Source organism: Suillus fuscotomentosus (genome assembly GCF_016647785.1).
Source record: "Suillus fuscotomentosus strain FC203 chromosome Unknown F5891scaffold_425, whole genome shotgun sequence".
Classification (NCBI taxonomy): Eukaryota; Fungi; Basidiomycota; class Agaricomycetes; order Boletales; family Suillaceae; genus Suillus; species Suillus fuscotomentosus.
The window spans coordinates 9,813-27,714 of record NW_024539937.1 but is presented as its reverse complement, the minus strand read 5'-3'; the positions used below and the strand labels follow the sequence as shown (position 1 = coordinate 27,714).

The 17,902-nt window shown below is 45.9% G+C and overlaps 4 protein-coding genes across 4 annotated transcripts; 3 read left to right on the top strand and 1 right to left on the bottom strand.

Annotated features, from left to right (window-relative positions):
* Window positions 1-12,221: 12,221 nt before the first annotated feature.
* F5891DRAFT_971203 (uncharacterized protein) lies at window positions 12,222-13,018 on the bottom strand (the record flags this gene model as incomplete). The annotated part of the gene is made up of 2 exons (XM_041376351.1): window positions 12,222-12,831; window positions 12,882-13,018. The coding sequence occupies 2 exons, from the start codon at window positions 13,016-13,018 to the stop codon at window positions 12,222-12,224; spliced, it is 747 nt and encodes a 248-aa protein (XP_041216257.1).
* Window positions 13,019-13,977: 959 nt separating this feature from the next.
* Window positions 13,978-14,172, top strand: F5891DRAFT_930670 (uncharacterized protein; the record flags this gene model as incomplete). The annotated part of the gene is made up of 1 exon (XM_041373948.1): window positions 13,978-14,172. A coding segment is annotated over one exon (195 nt), but the record flags the coding sequence as incomplete, so codon positions are not given.
* Window positions 14,173-14,488: 316 nt separating this feature from the next.
* F5891DRAFT_1133215 (uncharacterized protein) lies at window positions 14,489-15,492 on the top strand (the record flags this gene model as incomplete). The annotated part of the gene is made up of 3 exons (XM_041364753.1): window positions 14,489-14,607; window positions 14,664-14,907; window positions 14,965-15,492. 3 exons carry the CDS (start codon window positions 14,489-14,491, stop codon window positions 15,490-15,492), a joined length of 891 nt encoding a protein of 296 aa, XP_041216255.1.
* A 225-nt stretch (window positions 15,493-15,717) lies between these two features.
* On the top strand, window positions 15,718-17,699 carry F5891DRAFT_1202775 (uncharacterized protein; the record flags this gene model as incomplete). Its single annotated transcript, XM_041368944.1, has 7 exons — window positions 15,718-16,146; window positions 16,208-16,351; window positions 16,408-16,792; window positions 16,852-17,106; window positions 17,156-17,242; window positions 17,306-17,416; window positions 17,473-17,699. The coding sequence occupies 7 exons, from the start codon at window positions 15,718-15,720 to the stop codon at window positions 17,697-17,699; spliced, it is 1,638 nt and encodes a 545-aa protein (XP_041216254.1).
* Window positions 17,700-17,902: the final 203 nt, after the last annotated feature.

Here is a 17,902-nt window from a genome sequence, read left to right as displayed (position 1 = left end):
CGAGATAGTATCCATAATTTGTTGGAACTCCAAGGACAGACTATGCAAAATATGGCAATGTACAACGCAGTGACCCGGTTGAGCAGAAAGATGTCTAGACATGTGATGATGAATATTTTAGTCTACTTCGATTGATATTCACTTGTGCAATGTTTTTAGCATATGATAGTGGATATGCCGGACGACAGGCTTGTGAGATGTGACAGATGCACCAGATTATCACCTACCGGATTGTATATTTGCCTGTACCGGATCATCACCTACCGGCTCGTATATTTGCCTGCACCGGATCATAGATACACCGGATTATCACCTACCAGATCGTATATTTGCCTGTACCGGATCATAGGCCAGTGAGAATATTGATGTACCTGCCGGATGATAATCTGACCGGATCTCCGGTGTATATCATTTGTCCAGCTTGGTCGTTTCCATTTTACACCAGATTCGCTATTCGAGTAGATTCCTGTACCAGTCTATACTATATACCCCCGGCCCATCCGTTTACCTTGGGTACACACATCCGGCCGGCCCACTCATCTCCATCGTAAACAGGATTAGGTATTAATAATGTCATGTATACTAGTAAATTCCTATATCACTATCTATATTGTATGCTCTCGGCCCATCCGTATGCTTCGGGTACACAGATTCATTCAGCTCACTCATATGGTCAGCCCATCCGTTTACCTTGGGTACACACATCCGGCCGGCCCACTCGTCTCCATCGTAAACAGGATTTAGCATTCATAATGTCATGTATACTAGTAAATTCCTATATCACTATCTATAATGTATGCTCTCGGCCCATCCTTATGTGTCGGGTACACAGATTCACTCAGCCCACTCATATGGTCGGCCCATCCATTTACCTTGGGTACACACATCCGGCCGGCCCACTCGTCTCCAATGTAAACAGGAATTAGCATTTATAATGTCCTATATACTAATACATTCCTATACCACTGTCTATATAATGTACCCTCAGCCCATACGTGTGTCTTGGGTACACACATTCATCCGGCCCACTCGTATATCATGGTACAATTATGTCCATGGGCCCACATGGGATGGCCTGTTCCCAATGGTACATTGTCACACTCAGCTGTCCGTCTGAGACGGGTGAATGTTGCTGTATTATGTGGCTAAATGGCCAGACTATATTGCTGATTTTTAATTAGCCATACCTTGCTGCTATTTAGAACAATTAGCCATACCTTGCTGTCATTTAAAACAATTTGACGTGTCCTAGTAGACACCTAGGAAAGCTTTTACGTGCCCTACGAAACACTAATAGGAAGACTTTCACACTTCGAGTACATGAAAAAATTAATATCATTAAAATCGGGTATCAGGCTGATGCAGTAATGTACGACTCATATGAGCAAAACAAACACGAGAAAACATAGCGAGTGGTGAGATATAGCGAGCAGTGGGGTATCGAAGATTAAGTCCTATGTCCTGCAAAATATGGCACAGCGTCAGTGAGGTATTCTACTCGTCATCCATTCCCTCAAGGTCCAAGAATGCTAGATCGGTATCAGTGCCATAGACTCCAATTGCGTCACGACGGAAATGCCTGTAAGCAACAGTAAGTCAGCAACGTGTATACCAAATTGGATGTGGACTTACTGGACCTCCTCGTAAATATCGGCCATCATTTTATGAAATTTGACAGGAGCCGTCCTTCGGATTCTCTCCAACAATGCCACATGGTATGTATAGATATCACAGAATTGGTTACCAGTGAACTTAAAATCTTCACCCGCCTTGTTCTTCTTTGCAATGAGAACGGCGTGGATCTAACAACAAAGAAGTGAGTCAATGGACAGATGAGTGCAAACACAAATTTACAGCTGTGCTGACCATGGCCAACATGGGGATAGGGATTTCTGGTCAACCAGTTTTGTTCTCCGCAATGTCAAGAAAGCGCTGAGCAAACTGCAAACCAACTGACTTCAAGTTTTTGAGGAATGTCTCGTATAGAGTGTCGACTATGGGCTGCCCTTGATATGGCTTCTGTCGTTTTGGAGAAGGAAGACCCTCAGTCTTGATGCGAGGTGTCAGTGGGATGTCAAATTCTTGTGCGAAAAAACTAACATCAAATGTCTGCGGAAAAATGTAGGAATGACCCGCAAGGAGACGGTCAATGATAGCATTGCAGTTACGGCCGAGTCGAAAGTAGCCTGGGGTATATTTATAGGCGACGTCCTTGATTTCAGTGTGGAAGAGGCTCGCACGAGCATCAATCTATAGCAGGTGTCAATATTAAATCAAAGTAAGACAGATTACTTACTAGATTGGCGAGTGCCGACAAATACTCATCATCAACATACATCCGTTTCTCAATTGGCGCTGTCTTGTGATGCTTCACAGCCTGAAGTAAGAGTTCCCACGCATATGAGTTCTTGGCCACAATTTCGGGGTACCCGTGAGTGAAGGCAATGTATGCTTTGACTTCGAGGATACCATGTTGGACCACCTTGCGAAGCTCCAAGTTCTGGTCTGTAAGTCGCACTGTCCCAGTCTTCGTGTAGACAAGATCAGCCATCGTGTCAGCATGCGGGGGCACATCAGGCTCAGGTTTGATATCGAGGATGGAAAGGTCTTCCTCATCTTCCTTGACTTGTACTGTGGGAGAGGGTGTATTGCTCTTGCTACTGTGTTTGAGAGGCTGCGGTCCAAAGGATGACCTCGTCATTGGAGAGTCCCACATGGGGATCTATTGAGTGAATTTTGGTTTCAGTAGACTCGGAATACAAAGGAACAAAATATATTCTTACTTCGGCAGTATATTTCTTTTCTTTCGCACTCGAAGGCCTGTATTGTGAGCCCCATACAGGTGGTGGAGGCGTTGGTGACCGGGACGGAGTATTTCTGGTCTTCCGAGGTCTGCCAGACTTACTCTTTGCAGGCTTTTTCTGGCGGTCTGCTGCCTGCGTATTGACAATTGCGGGAACCTTGAAAGTTCATGCAGATTACTTAAGCTTATTGAATGCAGTGCAAAGTGACTTACCTCTCCAAACAGAGCTTTTGCGATGCTCTCGACTGGCTCTGATCCTGAGTCCGACATTTCAATTTCAGAGCTGGAAGCTCTATCAGAGACACTCTGCTTGCTAGCAGTGTCTGAATCAATATCTGATGGTTCAACACTGACACGAGCTATAATTTTCAACCATTAGTAAAAGTGTCACGTGGCAACACACAATGCTGACTCCTCTTCTTTGATCGCAAGGTAGGCTAACCTCCACGTTGTCCTCAGAGTTAGATGCGAGAGGTGGCGGCCGCTCTAATCTTTCTGTGAGCAAGTTTGGCTTTTGTGTGGGCACTGATACTTACTGCAGCTTTGCTTTTTCCAGTTCTGAGGGGAGGTTCTGGTGTCCTTGCTTTCGTTCTACCACCTGCATCCATCATGGCGGGTCATCACTACAGGTGAGCTACTACTAATCGCGACTTACTTTTGACTGACTTGACCCGTTTTGGAATAGGTGCAATATTGTCAGTGGGTGAGTGTTCGTGCTTGCGTGCCCGTTTGTTTCGGCGGAGTGGTCCCCAAACTGCCACAAAGTATCATTGTGAGCATGAATTTGTATGGTGACAACGTGCTTACCTGGATTGTCTAGAGCCTGATCTTTTGCCTTGCGTCGTACTTGAACCAAGTGAGTTTTAACTTGATTGTCATGAAAAATTTCTTACGCCGTGGATGCAACAAGTCCATTGAAGGGAAATTAAGGTCGGAAGGAGTAAAAAGTCTGAAAAACGAATGTGAGAGTGCCTTTCTGCTGGAGAAAGACCGCTTCAAAAAGGTGAGTAAGTGTTTTTAATTAAGTTGGGGTCAGGCATTTAATTTGAAACAGTCCGCTTATTATACTGAGCGCTGAGCCAGGGTTGACCCTTTCCTTGTCCGGCTTAGTTTGCTATTTGGTGAGTTTATGTTCAGAAACTTAAAACACTGCTTTACAAAGTAGTCCTAGTGCGCACACCATTCTCTACTTAGTAACGGTCCTGTCAACCAGGAACTTTCTTATTGGTGGCACGCTAACCGGATGCAAGTCATTTCCTCCATTTACGGATTATCAAGAAGCATTTTCCTCTCCATTACCACCCTCTATGTCCCACTACTGCGCTTGGCAAAAGCCATTTCCTTCGTTACGGACTATCAAGAAGCATTTTCCTCTCCATTACCACCCTCTATGTTCCACTACTGCACTTGGTGAAAGCCATTTCCTCCGTTTACGAACTATCAAGAAGCATTTTCCTCTCCATTACCACCCTCTATGTTTAGTGTTCTTCCCTAGTAACGGCCCCATCGGCTGGGAACTTTTGGCATTCCCCCGTTTACGAACTATCAAGAAGCATTCTCCTCTCCATTACTACCCTCTATGTTTGTCGTTTTCAGCTACTGTGCTTCACAAAAGTCATTTATCTGATGTGCTTAACAAGTCTGATATCCGGTTCCGTCACTGCAAGACTTGGATTTACCAATCTCCGAGCATGCGGAATACCGTCATCACTTTACCCAATATTTCTTACTTTGGCAGAGCCTCACAGCCTCTTACATGCTGCTGACACCACTTTTTAGCTCTGACTGTCAGACTCGCACACTTTATAGGTCCTTACTGTTGACTGAAAAGTTGTAAGTGATTTTCAGGCATTCAGTGTTCATTTTTTTATTGAATCTACGCAGAACATGCCTGAAATAACATGTCCTTCCTGCGACAAAAAACTTGCGTCAATCACCGGTTATAGTCAGCATCTCGCGAAAACCTCCAATCCTGCCTGTCGTACCCTCTACCTTTCCTCACGGCAATTCGCTCCAGACCCAGCAAATGATGTAGATATAGATGCACCTGATTCAAATCATCCGCTGCATTTTGAAGGTGATTTTTTTGGGACATACGCTGAGAATGAGCTTGCATGGCCAGGGTCAGATGACGAGGGGGATGTTGGTCAAGCGCCTATGGATGAAGAAGACTCAGATAATGACATCAACGATCACGACGAATGGGAGCCTCCTGCAGCACCAGCACTACCAAGTCAGTCTGCGGAGCATCATGACACTAACGATCATGACAGATGGGAACCTCCTGTAGTGCCAGCACCCGCGCACAATGACGCCTTGCACCCACCTACCGCAGATCAAAGCCAAGATGCTTTTCATATGGCGCAGCGGTGACTTCTTGAACACGAACAAGTACCTATAGTTGTCCATTACCCCGATCAACGAGCCGGACAACCCATCGACTCAGCCATCAAGCAGCCAAGCAATATAATCTACCATGCACAGCTTAATGGTTTGAGTGCAGATAATATCTATGCCCCATTCGCCTCGAAGCTTGATTGGGAGATGGCTCAATGGGCAAAATTATGAGGTTCAAGTTCAACTGCGTTTTCAGAACTTGTTTCTATTGAAGGTGTAAGTCCGCGCTTCACTCAAACACTAGGATCAATCTAATTGTACCACTTCCAGCTTAGCGAAAAGATTGGTCTTTCCTTCAAGAATACACGGGAACTGAACAAGATTATCGACAATGAACTTCCAGGCCGTCCGAAATTCAAACGCGATCAGATTGTTGTTGCTAATGAAGTGTTTGACATCTACTATCGCGATATCATTGAATGCATCAAGGCTCTTTTCGGTGATCCAAATTTTGCTGATGTTCTGGTCTTTGTGCCTGAACATCATTATGCCGACGAAGATGAGACGATTCGTTTATATCATGAGATGCATACTGGAAAATGGTGGTGGAATAGTCAGGTCGGTGTTTTCTACCTTTTGCGAGCTTCAATGTACTAATATTATTGTATTCTTCCTAGAAACACTTAGATCGCGAGCGCCCTGGTGCTACAATAATCCCCGTCATCATTTCATTGGACAAGACTCAAGTTACGATGTTTCGCAACAAAACAGCGTACCCCGTCTATATGACTATCGGAAACATCCCAAAGGATATTCGTCGGAAACCGTCACGCCAGGCACATGTCCTCCTCGCATACCTTCCAACGACTCGCCTCGAACACGTCACAAACAAAGCTGCTCGCCGATGGATGCTTGCCAATTTATATCATGCTTGTGTGGGACGCGTACTTGCACCACTCGCAGCTGCCGGCATCAATGGCATTAATATGCAAAGTGGCAATGGAATAATGTGTCGAGGCCATCCTTTATTTGCATGTCTTGCAGGAGACTACCCAGAGCAAGTTTTAGCTACCACAGTCAAGACAACTCAATGTCCAAAGTGCGATGTTCCCTCCGACGAGCTTGGACTAGCAACTGGTGTTGCAAATTGGCAACCACAAGATCTTGGTGCAGTACTTGATGCCCTCTGCACTCTTGACCAAGGTGGATTGGCCTTTGTGCGTGCATGCGCAGATGCTGGCATTAAGCCTATTGTCCACCCATTCTAGGAGGGACTACCTTATGTCAATATATTCGAATCCATAACTCCTGACATTCTGCATCAGCTATACCAAGGGCTCGTCAAGCATCTTCTCGCTTGGCTTTCTGATGCGTGCGGCAGTACGGAGATTGATGCACGATGTCGACGCCTCCCCCAAAATCACCATATTCGACTATTTACGAAGGGCATCACAACTCTTTCGCATGTCAGTGGTACAGAACATAATCAAATCTGCCGTTTTTTGCTCGGCATCATCATCGACATCAGTCTACCTAATAATATGTCTTCCGCTCGACTCCTCCATGCCGTTCGTGGTCTGCTAGAGTTTTTATATTTTTCTCAGTACCCATGTCACAGCTCTGAGACGCTGGTTTTACTTGACGAGGCGCTTAACCTTTTCCAGGACAACAAGGACATCTTTATTGACCTTGGCATTCGGAATTCCTTCAACTTGCCAAAACTCCACTTCACAGCTCACTACGTTCACATGATTCGGATGTATGGCACTACGGACAACTACAATACTGAATACACCAAACGCCTTCACATCGACCTTGCAAAAGACGCCTATCGCTCTACGAATCACAAGAACGAGTTTGGTCAAATGACGACTTGGCTTGAACGGAGGGAGAAAATTTTCCGTCACGAGAAATACATTCAGTGGAGACTCGTCGAAAACACCGCACGTCCGCATCATCAGCCCCGTCCCCCAGAAATGACATTTCGTCGTACTCAAACGATGACGAAGCATCCTACCATCAAGGCAGTCACATTGGACAAGGTCGCAAACGAATATGGTGCCACGCACTTTAATGAATGTCTCGCACGTTATGTTGCGAAAGCTACCCTTCCTGTCAACACTGCTGTTACGGCCAGGCAGCTCGAAGATCGAGCAGCTGATATACACATCCCATTTCAAAGACTACCGGTCTTTCATAAGGTGAAATGGCTCTTGGATAATGTTCGTGGTGATGGGGATCCTCCAGTCACAGTCGATAGTGTCCATGCACGTCCTGGACGTTCAGGAAAATTTACATCCAACAGTGTTGCGCCGCGATTTGATACTGTTTTCGTTAATGATGGCACAGGCGGGTCACTTGGCATCAAAGGTGAGTGCTCTGAATTGTGCTGTTGACTGGTACTCAGTGGTTACTATTTAGGATATCGAATTGCGCAAGTCCGTATCATATTCTCGATACCTCCCAAAGCCATCCCCAAACTTTTCCCGTCCACATTTCAGCCTCCGAAACACCTCGCATACGTCGAATGGTTCTCTCCCTTCCGCGTACCTGATCGAGATCACGGCCTGCACAAGGTCTCGCGTGTCATTAAAAATGGAGAACGAATGGCCAGCATCATACCAATCAGCAATATTCGTTGTAGTGCCCATTTGATTCCGCATTTCAGCTCTGTAGCTCCTCGTGAATGGACCTCTGCTAACGTTCTTGACGAGTGTTCATCATTCTATGTAAATACATACTTAGATCGATACAGTTTTGCAACACTGCGCTAGTTGCCAATGATTATCATTAGCTTGCACTATACTATTGGTCTTAGAGCTAGCTACTATAAAATTTCACAGCTTGCGAAAATTTGTCTAAGAACGTCTAATCTATCTAAGTCTATATGGGAGGGTTTTCCTGATGAACCAGTTTTGCCAGTTTTGCCGGTTGCAACCGGCAAAACTGACCACAAGTAGTTTTGCCCCCCACACTAACTGAATGTCACCTCAAAGATTATATGCACACAGCCACCACGCCTGATTTTCATTTTTCTTCTGACCCATACATGGCTGACAAGTTCTACCAGTAACCAGTGACAACTTGAAGTTGTTTCTTGGCCACTATCCCTGCCCTCTGCTTAGAAACGGCCAAGCTTCAAGAGCGCTCAGCAATATTGGATGACGCAAACCTTTCGTTATTTTGCCTCAATGATTATCCTTCCTGCAATCACCGCAGTCCGCTGGCTCGATTTGAATATCAACAACTCGATGCACCTTCCCCAGGAGACGAATTTCATAATCAGAGCTGCACATATTCTCGGTATAAAACTTTCTCCAAGTATAGTCTCGCCACTGACGAGAACAGGTATAAAACGAACGCAGTTGAGTTGAAAAGGCCTCAGACGAGCACTTCCTGTTGCAGTGAGTAGTCCTCTGATGGTACACTGTGCATTTTATTGAACGAATGTATAACAGCTCTTCTAATACTTTGTCATAGTAACTTCGCACATCGCACAATCAAACTTTCCGTCGGTGTGTGATGATTTTACTGACATGATCGTATCACAGGCTAATGCATAGTTATACCAGATACCATGAAAGTCGCTCAAATCGTTTTCCTCACAATTCTCGTCGCTTTCAATGTCGCCAGGGCCACTACAGTGCCGACAATTTTTTCTCGATGGTCAAACTGTGTTGGCCCGTGCCAGTCTACAGCGCCGAACTGTGATCCAGGGAGAACGCCTGTGGAAACAAGCCCCAATTGCTGGGCGTGCTGCGAAGCTGGTAGCTCCTTGGCGTAAACGACTTTCGAACTGCTCGACAGGGACGGTGTCTTACCATTGAGGCCCTACGTACTGGTTCAACTGTAACTACATCATAAGTAGGTTGAACTCGGTCATCTTTGCTGTCAAATGAATCATATACCGTCTTCAAAAAAGATTGAGATTTGGCTTCGACATTATGGATGTCAGAACATCAGAGATACTGTATCGTGGAATGGCTCGATTTGAATATCAGCGCCTTGCCAAGGAGACGAATTTCATATTCTCGGTACAAAACTTCTCCGAGTAAAGTCTCACCACTGACGAGAACAGGTATAAAACGAACACGATTGAGTTGACGAGGCCTCAGACGAGCACTTCCTGTTGCAGTGAGTAGTCCTCTTACGATACACTATGTGCATTTCATTGAACGAATGTGTACCAGCTCTCCTGATACTTTGTCATAGTAACTTTGCGCACATCGCACAATCAAAATTCCCGTCGGTGTGTGGTTTTCCTAGCATGATCGTATCACAGGCTGATAATAATTATACCAGATACCATGAAAGTCGCTCAAATCGTTTTCCTCACAATTCTTGTCGGTTCCAATGTCGCCAGTACCGCTACAGTGCCGACAATTTTTTCTCGAGGTTGGACCTGTGTTGACACGTGCCAGTCTACACCGCCTCAGGACTGTGAGACAGGGATGACGCCTACGAAAACAAACTCTTGGTGCTGGATGTGCTGCGAATTTGATAGCTCCTTGGTGTAAACAACTTTCGAACTGCTCGACAGGGACGATGTCTTACCATTGGGGCCTCAGTCATCTTTGCTCTCAATCAATACAAGCAAAATATGTGTCATATGCCATCTTCCAAAAAGATTGAGACATAACTTCTGTTCACGACATGATGGATGTCAGAACATTACATAAAGATACTGTAGGCTATGAGTATCGGGCTCCGCTGTATACCTTACAGAAACACGACTCACCGTAGTTCACTGTCGTGACATGGCACTCATTTATCCACACACATCAAGATAGGCTACCATACCGGTGAGTCATGTGTTTAAATCCAAGGCGCAAAATACTTATACTCACAGTTGTGCCTATACCGCTCTGGAGCTTACATGTCTGCGTAACGCAGCAATTTTTGTACGAGCAAAAATCAGGACAATCTCCGGTACTATCAATGTTGGTGGGACTGGCAGATACCAATGCTATCAAAGCGGAAGCAACAGCAATGACAGAGGAGAGATGCATTGTTTGAGGATGTGATATAGGGTCAAACCAATCTGAATGAGGCAATAGGGAGATAGCTTTTTATACTGTACTGAATATCATTCTCCGTGGTCCGGGTGATGCAGGAAGAAGCTATCCATTTGAAGTTTTCAGAAGGTCACTGAAACCGCCCTTCCGGCGCAAAACAGTAGTGCCGGGGGCAGAATTGTTTGCGCGCAATTGTGCTGGCATAACCGGCAGAAGCGGCAGAACCACCACTTCTGCCGCTTGGCAAAATTTTCAAAGTGATACAAGCCGTTTATGACGATGTATAGTAAGTGTCACTAGAAAACACCATTAGAAGACATCAGCACGTCCACATCCAACTGTCCGTCGTCGTGTGAGGTGTGATCAACTACCATGATCTCATCGTCAACAGATTTCGGTGCAAGACCTTGGTCAACATGCTCCAATTTTGCAAAATCACAAACTTGGCCCTCCAACACTTCATTTCCGTCAACCTGATATTCTGCCGGATTCTACCCGCAGAATTCTGCCATCTGCCAGGCAGAACCGGTTTGGCAAAACCAGCTGGCAGAATGGCGAACTTCTGCCCACAACCCTAGTTGACGAGCATCCTGCGCTCCGCTCAGAAATGGCCATGTCGAGGCTCCAAGAGTGCTCAGTACTCAGTAGTGACCAATATTTGATCCTATGCAAATAATAACCTACTGATCGTTCTTCCTGCTGGATCGTTACAACCCGCTGGCTCGGTTTAACTTGGATGTGATTATCACGAATTTGGCGCGCCTTAATTATGCTCACATCCAGATCGCTAATTAGAGATGAATTGGGCCAGGTGAAATTGACGCGGCCCTGCCGCGGTCGTGACGCGCCTGTGACGCGGCACTGACGCGGCATATGTGACGCGGCACTGTAACAAATTCCTATGTACAAATCATGTTTACACAACTTCATATCGCATTCCAAACACTTTGAATCATCGTTAATGATCAACATATGAGTGTCTGCCTGCGTACAGGCTCTATAGTGCTGTATTCACCTCTCACCAAATTTACAGTGCTTGTCCTCTGCGTTCATACTACTAGTATGCATCTTGCCGTCAGTCCTATATTGTTGCATTACCTCTAATTCGTTCATCTATGTTGGTTTTCAGATGCAGTGTCAAATGTTGTCTCACTGTGTCAAGCTTCGACCTCACCCTGCCAAGTTTGATCCACTCTCTATACCCTACACCAACACGTCGAGCCCCAACCATGGCATGTCAGAAGCCTCGTTTAGGCTGCGTCAAGCACTACTCACACCACGACAAGTTCTCCCAAATATCTTCGCAGTCTCTGTACTAATATCAACATCCACACTCTATGCCGCGTCAAACAAGTTGTGCCGCGTCAAATTTTCAAACCTCGTCACTGCCGCGTCACCCGCGCGTCACGCGTCACGCCGCATCAAACTTCATTCATGCCGCGTCAAACCTCACCACCTCAACTGTCACACTGTCCGTATAACTTAGGTACATTTTACTTTACATCTGTCATAATAATTGATATTCTAACAGTGTTCCTTTTCATCCTGACAGAATTAGACGTCGTACACTGTAATTGTCCATAGGCAGTAATAAATTTATTCCCGCTACCTTTAGGTAGTGGGTTTTTAGGGTCAGGTTTTTTCGCGATTATACGCGGCATAGTGTTTTGGAAATTCATTGCTTCTAAAAGGCCATAAGTTCTCACGTATGGCGCTATATCTGCACATTTATTATTTGCGCGTCCCGCGGCTTGCGCGCTGCGCGTTTTCATCAATACAGAGTGGGCGCGTTTTAATCAAGAGGTTCCGCATTCCCGCACTGCGCGTTTTCGCCAATCCAGAGCTGGCGCGTCTTGATTGGACTCAAAACTCAACTTGAAGTTGCCGCCATGATAATTATGATATCTACTTTCCTTCAAGCAATTTGAGACTCGGACCACTGCAGTATAGTATTTGTACTGGTACAAACATCACTCTATACAATTGAACACGATGAGTCTACGTCGTACGATGAATGAAGTCCTTGTGGTTGAACATGAGTAAAACTAACATGAGTACTAGTAAGACTATGGTGAAGGAGGCTCAGGCTCGAAAACCAGTTTCTCTACTAGGAAGCTGCAAGTCTCGGAAAGAAATTGTTGGGCGTGCTTGAATGCCGCTCCCTGATCGAGAATCTTGAACATGAGGTCTTTGCATCCTTCACTGACACGTCCAAACTGCAGTTCCTTGAAGCGTTTGACGGCGTCGTCGTACGGCTGTGGATTCCTACCATCAAGAAGAAACCGGCCCATACCATTCCACCAAATTGCGTGCCAGTCCTCGTTGCAACCAGTTGGGTCTTGACACTCATTCGAGTGCATCAAGATCTTCGGTTCCTCCGCAGCTACGATCCGGCGGTGACTATCAAGCGCAGCCTGAACGTAAATTACATTCAAAAAAACTTCGTTGCCCATCAACTCCCGGTGGGCATGAGTGAGCTCGGTGATTGGGGTTTCTGCCAGTTGCTGAAAAGCATATGGAAAGATGGAGCGGACGTGGTATTTGATGGCGAGGTTGATTAACTTAGCTGGGTGGAAACGGTAACGTGCGGAAGATATGCGGGAAATAACGAATTCGCGTGCATGGGAGCATTGATACATGTCGCAGAAACGGAGAAATTTCGAGAGTTCATCGATGCTATGAGATCCAGTACGCATTCTACCGTGACAAACGGTTCAGTTACTGACTGAAAACATAAAATATCAACATACCTTCCAAACGTGAATTCAAGAAACAACTCAAACGTCTCCCGAGATATTCCGTTGAGGTGAATCGGTTTCTCATCACACATGCCATCTACTTCTGGTTGCCTAGAATTCTCCATGGTAGAAAACATATCACGAAAGACATTGGAAGACGCGGATAAGATTGAGCTGCAGAGTTTGTATAGTGTATTCTCTACCTGTCAATGGAAAGTTTTCAAATTAGTACGATAATTTGATAGATGAATAAAACTCACCTGGAAGATGTGGCTGGACGCATTAAAGTAATAGACTGGGTGTCGAGTTGGTACAACAAACTCTGTCGACATATTAGCAGGAAGTTGAAATTAGACGAAGGCAGTCCAACTATAGTTTGACTGCTGTAAGCTGGACGCTTACCATCTTCTGCTTACGAATCATGATTCGTAAGCAGATGGTAAGCGTCCAGCTTACAGCAGTCAAACTATAGTTGGACTGCCTTCGTCTAATTTCAACTTCCTGCTAATATGTACGCTACTCTATGATTCTATTGAATGCCGATTCATTCTAAATCTTGTTTCCGCAGTGATCGTGATGCCTATACCACCACAGGCGTTTCCGCCATTTCCATCTCGCATGCCAACTCAAGCTCCATGGTCAGCAAATTTTCTTACTGCTCACGATACATTGTCAGACATCTACCGACGGGCCTATCGTATTCTGCATCAAGAGGACGCCGACCCCCTTCAACTTACGTTTCACTTAGAGGCTGTATCTGGAGACGCTATACCCCTGCTCCAAGCACTTGCACATGACCCGCAGGGGCATGATATGTATGATTGGCTGACTTGTGCAGCAACCTCGCTTGGAGATCTCTCTGTTCAATTGTTGTCATTTCGACACAATACTCGAAATTCGTGAGTCGTATTATCTCATTTTGAATGATTGTTGACTATGCGTGAATCCCAGAATGGACACCAACGTTGCGTTTCCAGAACCAGTGTCATTGCTGCATACAGGTCGTCCAGGTCGTCCAAAAAAATCCATCGACCTTGCGTTCCTTTCCGAAGCGGTCTCAAATTCACGTCAAATTAGACTTACGGAACTTGCCAAAACGCTAGGAGTCCACAGGAACACGCTGCGACTCTATATGAAGCACCACGGTGTTGAAAGAAAGTACTCCGATCTTACCAATACCGATCTTGATCTCCTCATCAAGGAGTTCAAGAAAAAGCGACCTGATTCAGGTATCCGGTACATCGTTGGGTATCTTCGTAGACATGGTCTCCGGGTGCAACATCAACGAGTAGTAGAGTCACTTCGCAGGGTTGATGGCTTAGGCCAAGTCCTGCGGGATCGACAGGTCAAACGTCGACGGAAATACCATGTGAAGCGCCCCAATGCGTTATGGCATGTAGATGGCCACCATAAGTTAATTCGATGGGGGATCGTGATTCATGGGTTCATTGACGGGTTTTGTAGAACGGTGCAATGTGTTTTTTAACGCATTTGCATTGATTACTGACTCTAATTTATATGTCTATTAGATAACGGGACTTCGAGCAAGTAACAACAATCGCTCCAGCACAGTTTTGGAACTGTTCATTCACGCAATGCAAAACTTCGGAACACCTTCTCGTGTGCGAGGAGATCGTGGAGGAGAGAATCTCGATGTTGCAATGTATATGATAATGCGAAATGGACCACGTCGTGCGTCCTTCATGTGGGGATCGTGAGTCGTAATGTGTTTGTTCTGCAGCTTTATGTTAGGTACTAATTCTGGACAAGTTCTACACGGAATTCGCGGATCGAGCGTCTATGGGTTGAAGTTGGCACGCAGTTTGCTAGGAGGTGGAGAGCGTTTTTCACTCGACTTGAAAACCATCACGGGCTCAACCCTCACAGCCCTAGTCATATCTGGTTGCTCCAGACTCTGTTCCTCGATGAAATCAATCAAGATTGTTCGGATTTCCGGGCGGAATGGAACTGTCATCCGATACGTGGTCCTGACACCAATGATAAGAGCCCTAAGGTAAATGCGTCGTTTTACATTTATGTGACACTGACAAATTATCTCATTGTGACCCAGGATTTACGTTTTTTAGGTCAAATCCAGTTCGGCGTGTATCGTGACGACTGCGAAGGGGTCCACCCTGACGTGATTGAAGAACACTATGGGGTACATGGTCCTACTACGACTCGACGACAACATCAGAGTGGAGCGGGGCATCCAATTGACGAAGAAGAACGTGATAACGAAGAGGAGCCTCTAACTATGGTACAGGCTATCAATGATCAACAACGACACCATATCCACCACGACGCTATCAGTGTTCCATTGCAAATCAGTCCTTTCGTCAATGACGAAACACGCCGGCAATTCTCTGCCACCCTTATCGAAGTCATAGCCGAGGATATAACACCGTGCGACTGCAGGCTAGCAGGAAATGAGTGGGAAGGCGATGAGTATCCAATCTTCGAGGCTATCCCTGTTGGCCGACGAGGGTCGAAAGAACTACACGTGTCTCTCGCCGAACCAAGCTGGTTCAACCGGGCGAGGCTATGGTGTCAGGCCTTACTAGTGTTGTCATACTTTTTAGCGGCTGGGCAAGAGTAACTTAAACTTACGAGAGTCGTAGTAGTTATTACTCTTGAAATACTTACTTGGACAATACGTCAACCAGAAGGCAGGCAGAATGTCATAAGTTTCAAATTGTAAATATAAACCGCACTATCTAGTACCTGTTGACTATCCTCTTCAAGTCCAAGTCATTTCCATCTTTTGTCTCCTCTTCCGTGTGAAGTCTTTCTCCACCTTCTCCCACTAGTACTATCGCTCTGCATGGATTCCGAGAGCAATGCTATGGACCGGGAGCACTTCTGTAGAGGTTCCAAATCTGACAGTCAAGTGTGCGATTGCGAAGAATTCTTTGCTCGGTCGCAGGATGAAGGCCACTGCGTGGAGTGTGGTCACGGTCGCAGCAAACACCCTCGCAAGGCATCGACTCGGAGTGGCAAACCACTGGAAGTTCAAGAGGATGAACAGCCTCACCGACTTGGAAATACCTCAGCTGTCGTCAAGGATATTTTTGACCGAATCGCTAGTGGTGGCAAAAGTGTCAACGAAAAGTTGTCCACCACCAAGCGACTCACTGAAGCCGGTGTACCACTCGCCAATGCCCGAGAGGAAGCCTTATCGACTCTTTCTTCCACCCGACTTGCTGGTTACAGTAAGCTGGCTAAGGGCCCAGTGTCGTCGGGCTTGCGAAAGGTATGGGATCATCGGCTAGTGCATGAAGATTAGTTTGCATGAATACTGAAGTTGCTTCTAGGATCGCAAGGATACTATGAGTAGCTCACTGCAACCTAGTAAAATTGGAAGCCAAGCACGCAGGAGCACTATGTCTAACCTTTCCACGACCGGAGCTAACACTTTTCGTGTCGCATCAATTGCTCTATTGACTTGCGGTGTCGATGTTAGTCAAAGACAATCAATAGTCTACTAAACCCACTAATTCATAGCATTTTCCAGAGAAACGGTCTCATCAGAGCACCTAAGGCCCCAACCAAGAATGGCCAGAATGAAATCCAGGCTATGAAGAACCGGGGTTGTTACCTTGACCGGCCTGAGCAATTTATCATCGATAGCGGATGGTCCTACCACAAGATCACCAGCCAGTTACGAAGCTGGTTTCCTAAGGTATTCGATTTTCTGGATATCCCAGTTGAGAAGCGACCATCAGCGCCATCACGATCATTAGCACGGCCGACACAAGACGAAAAGCCTATTTGGCGACTCCTTAACAAGAGTGGACAGACATTAACGGTTGTCAATGTTGCATTTCCGACTGGGACTGACCTAATGAAACACAAGGGCCGAGATAAAGCAAGTGTCAGCGAGTGTCACCTGTGGTTTGGTGTGTTCCTGTTTCTTTCTCGTACTACTTGCTGCATGTTGCCCTAACAATTCCATCAGTCACACGGAACCGGATTCCAGACAACGTTTACGAATCTTGGAACACTCAACCGGTCGTAGCTGGTTCGGATTCCGAACACGATGATTGCAGTGATGTGCTTTTGTCTGACGTGGACAGTCTCAATGATTCGTTTATCTCCAAGTCGGACAATGAGCTTGCGAGTTCTTTGATGGAACTGGAGTTGACTGATGCTGAGGTCGAGGATCCCAAAGGCAAAGGAAAAATGAAGGTTGTATCGCCAAAGAGAACTAACAGTGAGTTTTCGGTGTTGGCCTTGATGTGTGGACTCATCCATTCCAACAGTGAAACGAACTCGCACAGTTCTTTCCCCTGAGCAATCGCCATCGGAGGTTCAGAGAGCAATTCGAAAGAAAAGTAAAGTTAAACAGGGTAGAGTTTTTCCTTCCGTTATGTTTTTTATTATTATTCAATCCTTTACTACATACTCAACAGAATCAGCTAATGATGTTCAAGCTGCCATTCCCTTGTTTTTTACGGAATCTGGGCCATCGACAGGCTCTCAGCCATTTCCGTTGACTCAACTTGCTCAGTCCAATAGCCTCAGTGAGTTTTCCATTCGTGCTACTTGTTTAAAATTTAACCTGTGCTGTTGTTGCCAGAAACGGCGTCGTTCCGTAGCAGTCCACTCGGAGTGCCAGCTGGTACTGCCATTCAATTCCTAAAGTCGAAGAGTGCATTATCATCCCCACCCGAATTCGTGTCAGTCAGCGAGGCGGATGTCTTGTGGCGCAGTCGATCACACGTTGACGACCCTTTTGCACCGGAGCAGATCAATCCCTGGGATTCTCGCTATTCCATGAAGCCCGCTAACCTCCAGCTCATGTGAGGAGGGTCGGTTACCGTTTCCCAAACAATGTTTGACAAGTGACCGGGTCTAGTATTTGTTGATGACAGGCATGCTAATTTGGTACTAGTTTTTGTCATTTCTCGTGCGTTGCAGTACATACCACTATCTCATCCTCATCCTCATCTCATTCCGTACTTATACCTTGCATCCTCGCGATGCCTCACCTAATGATGTCTTGCAGG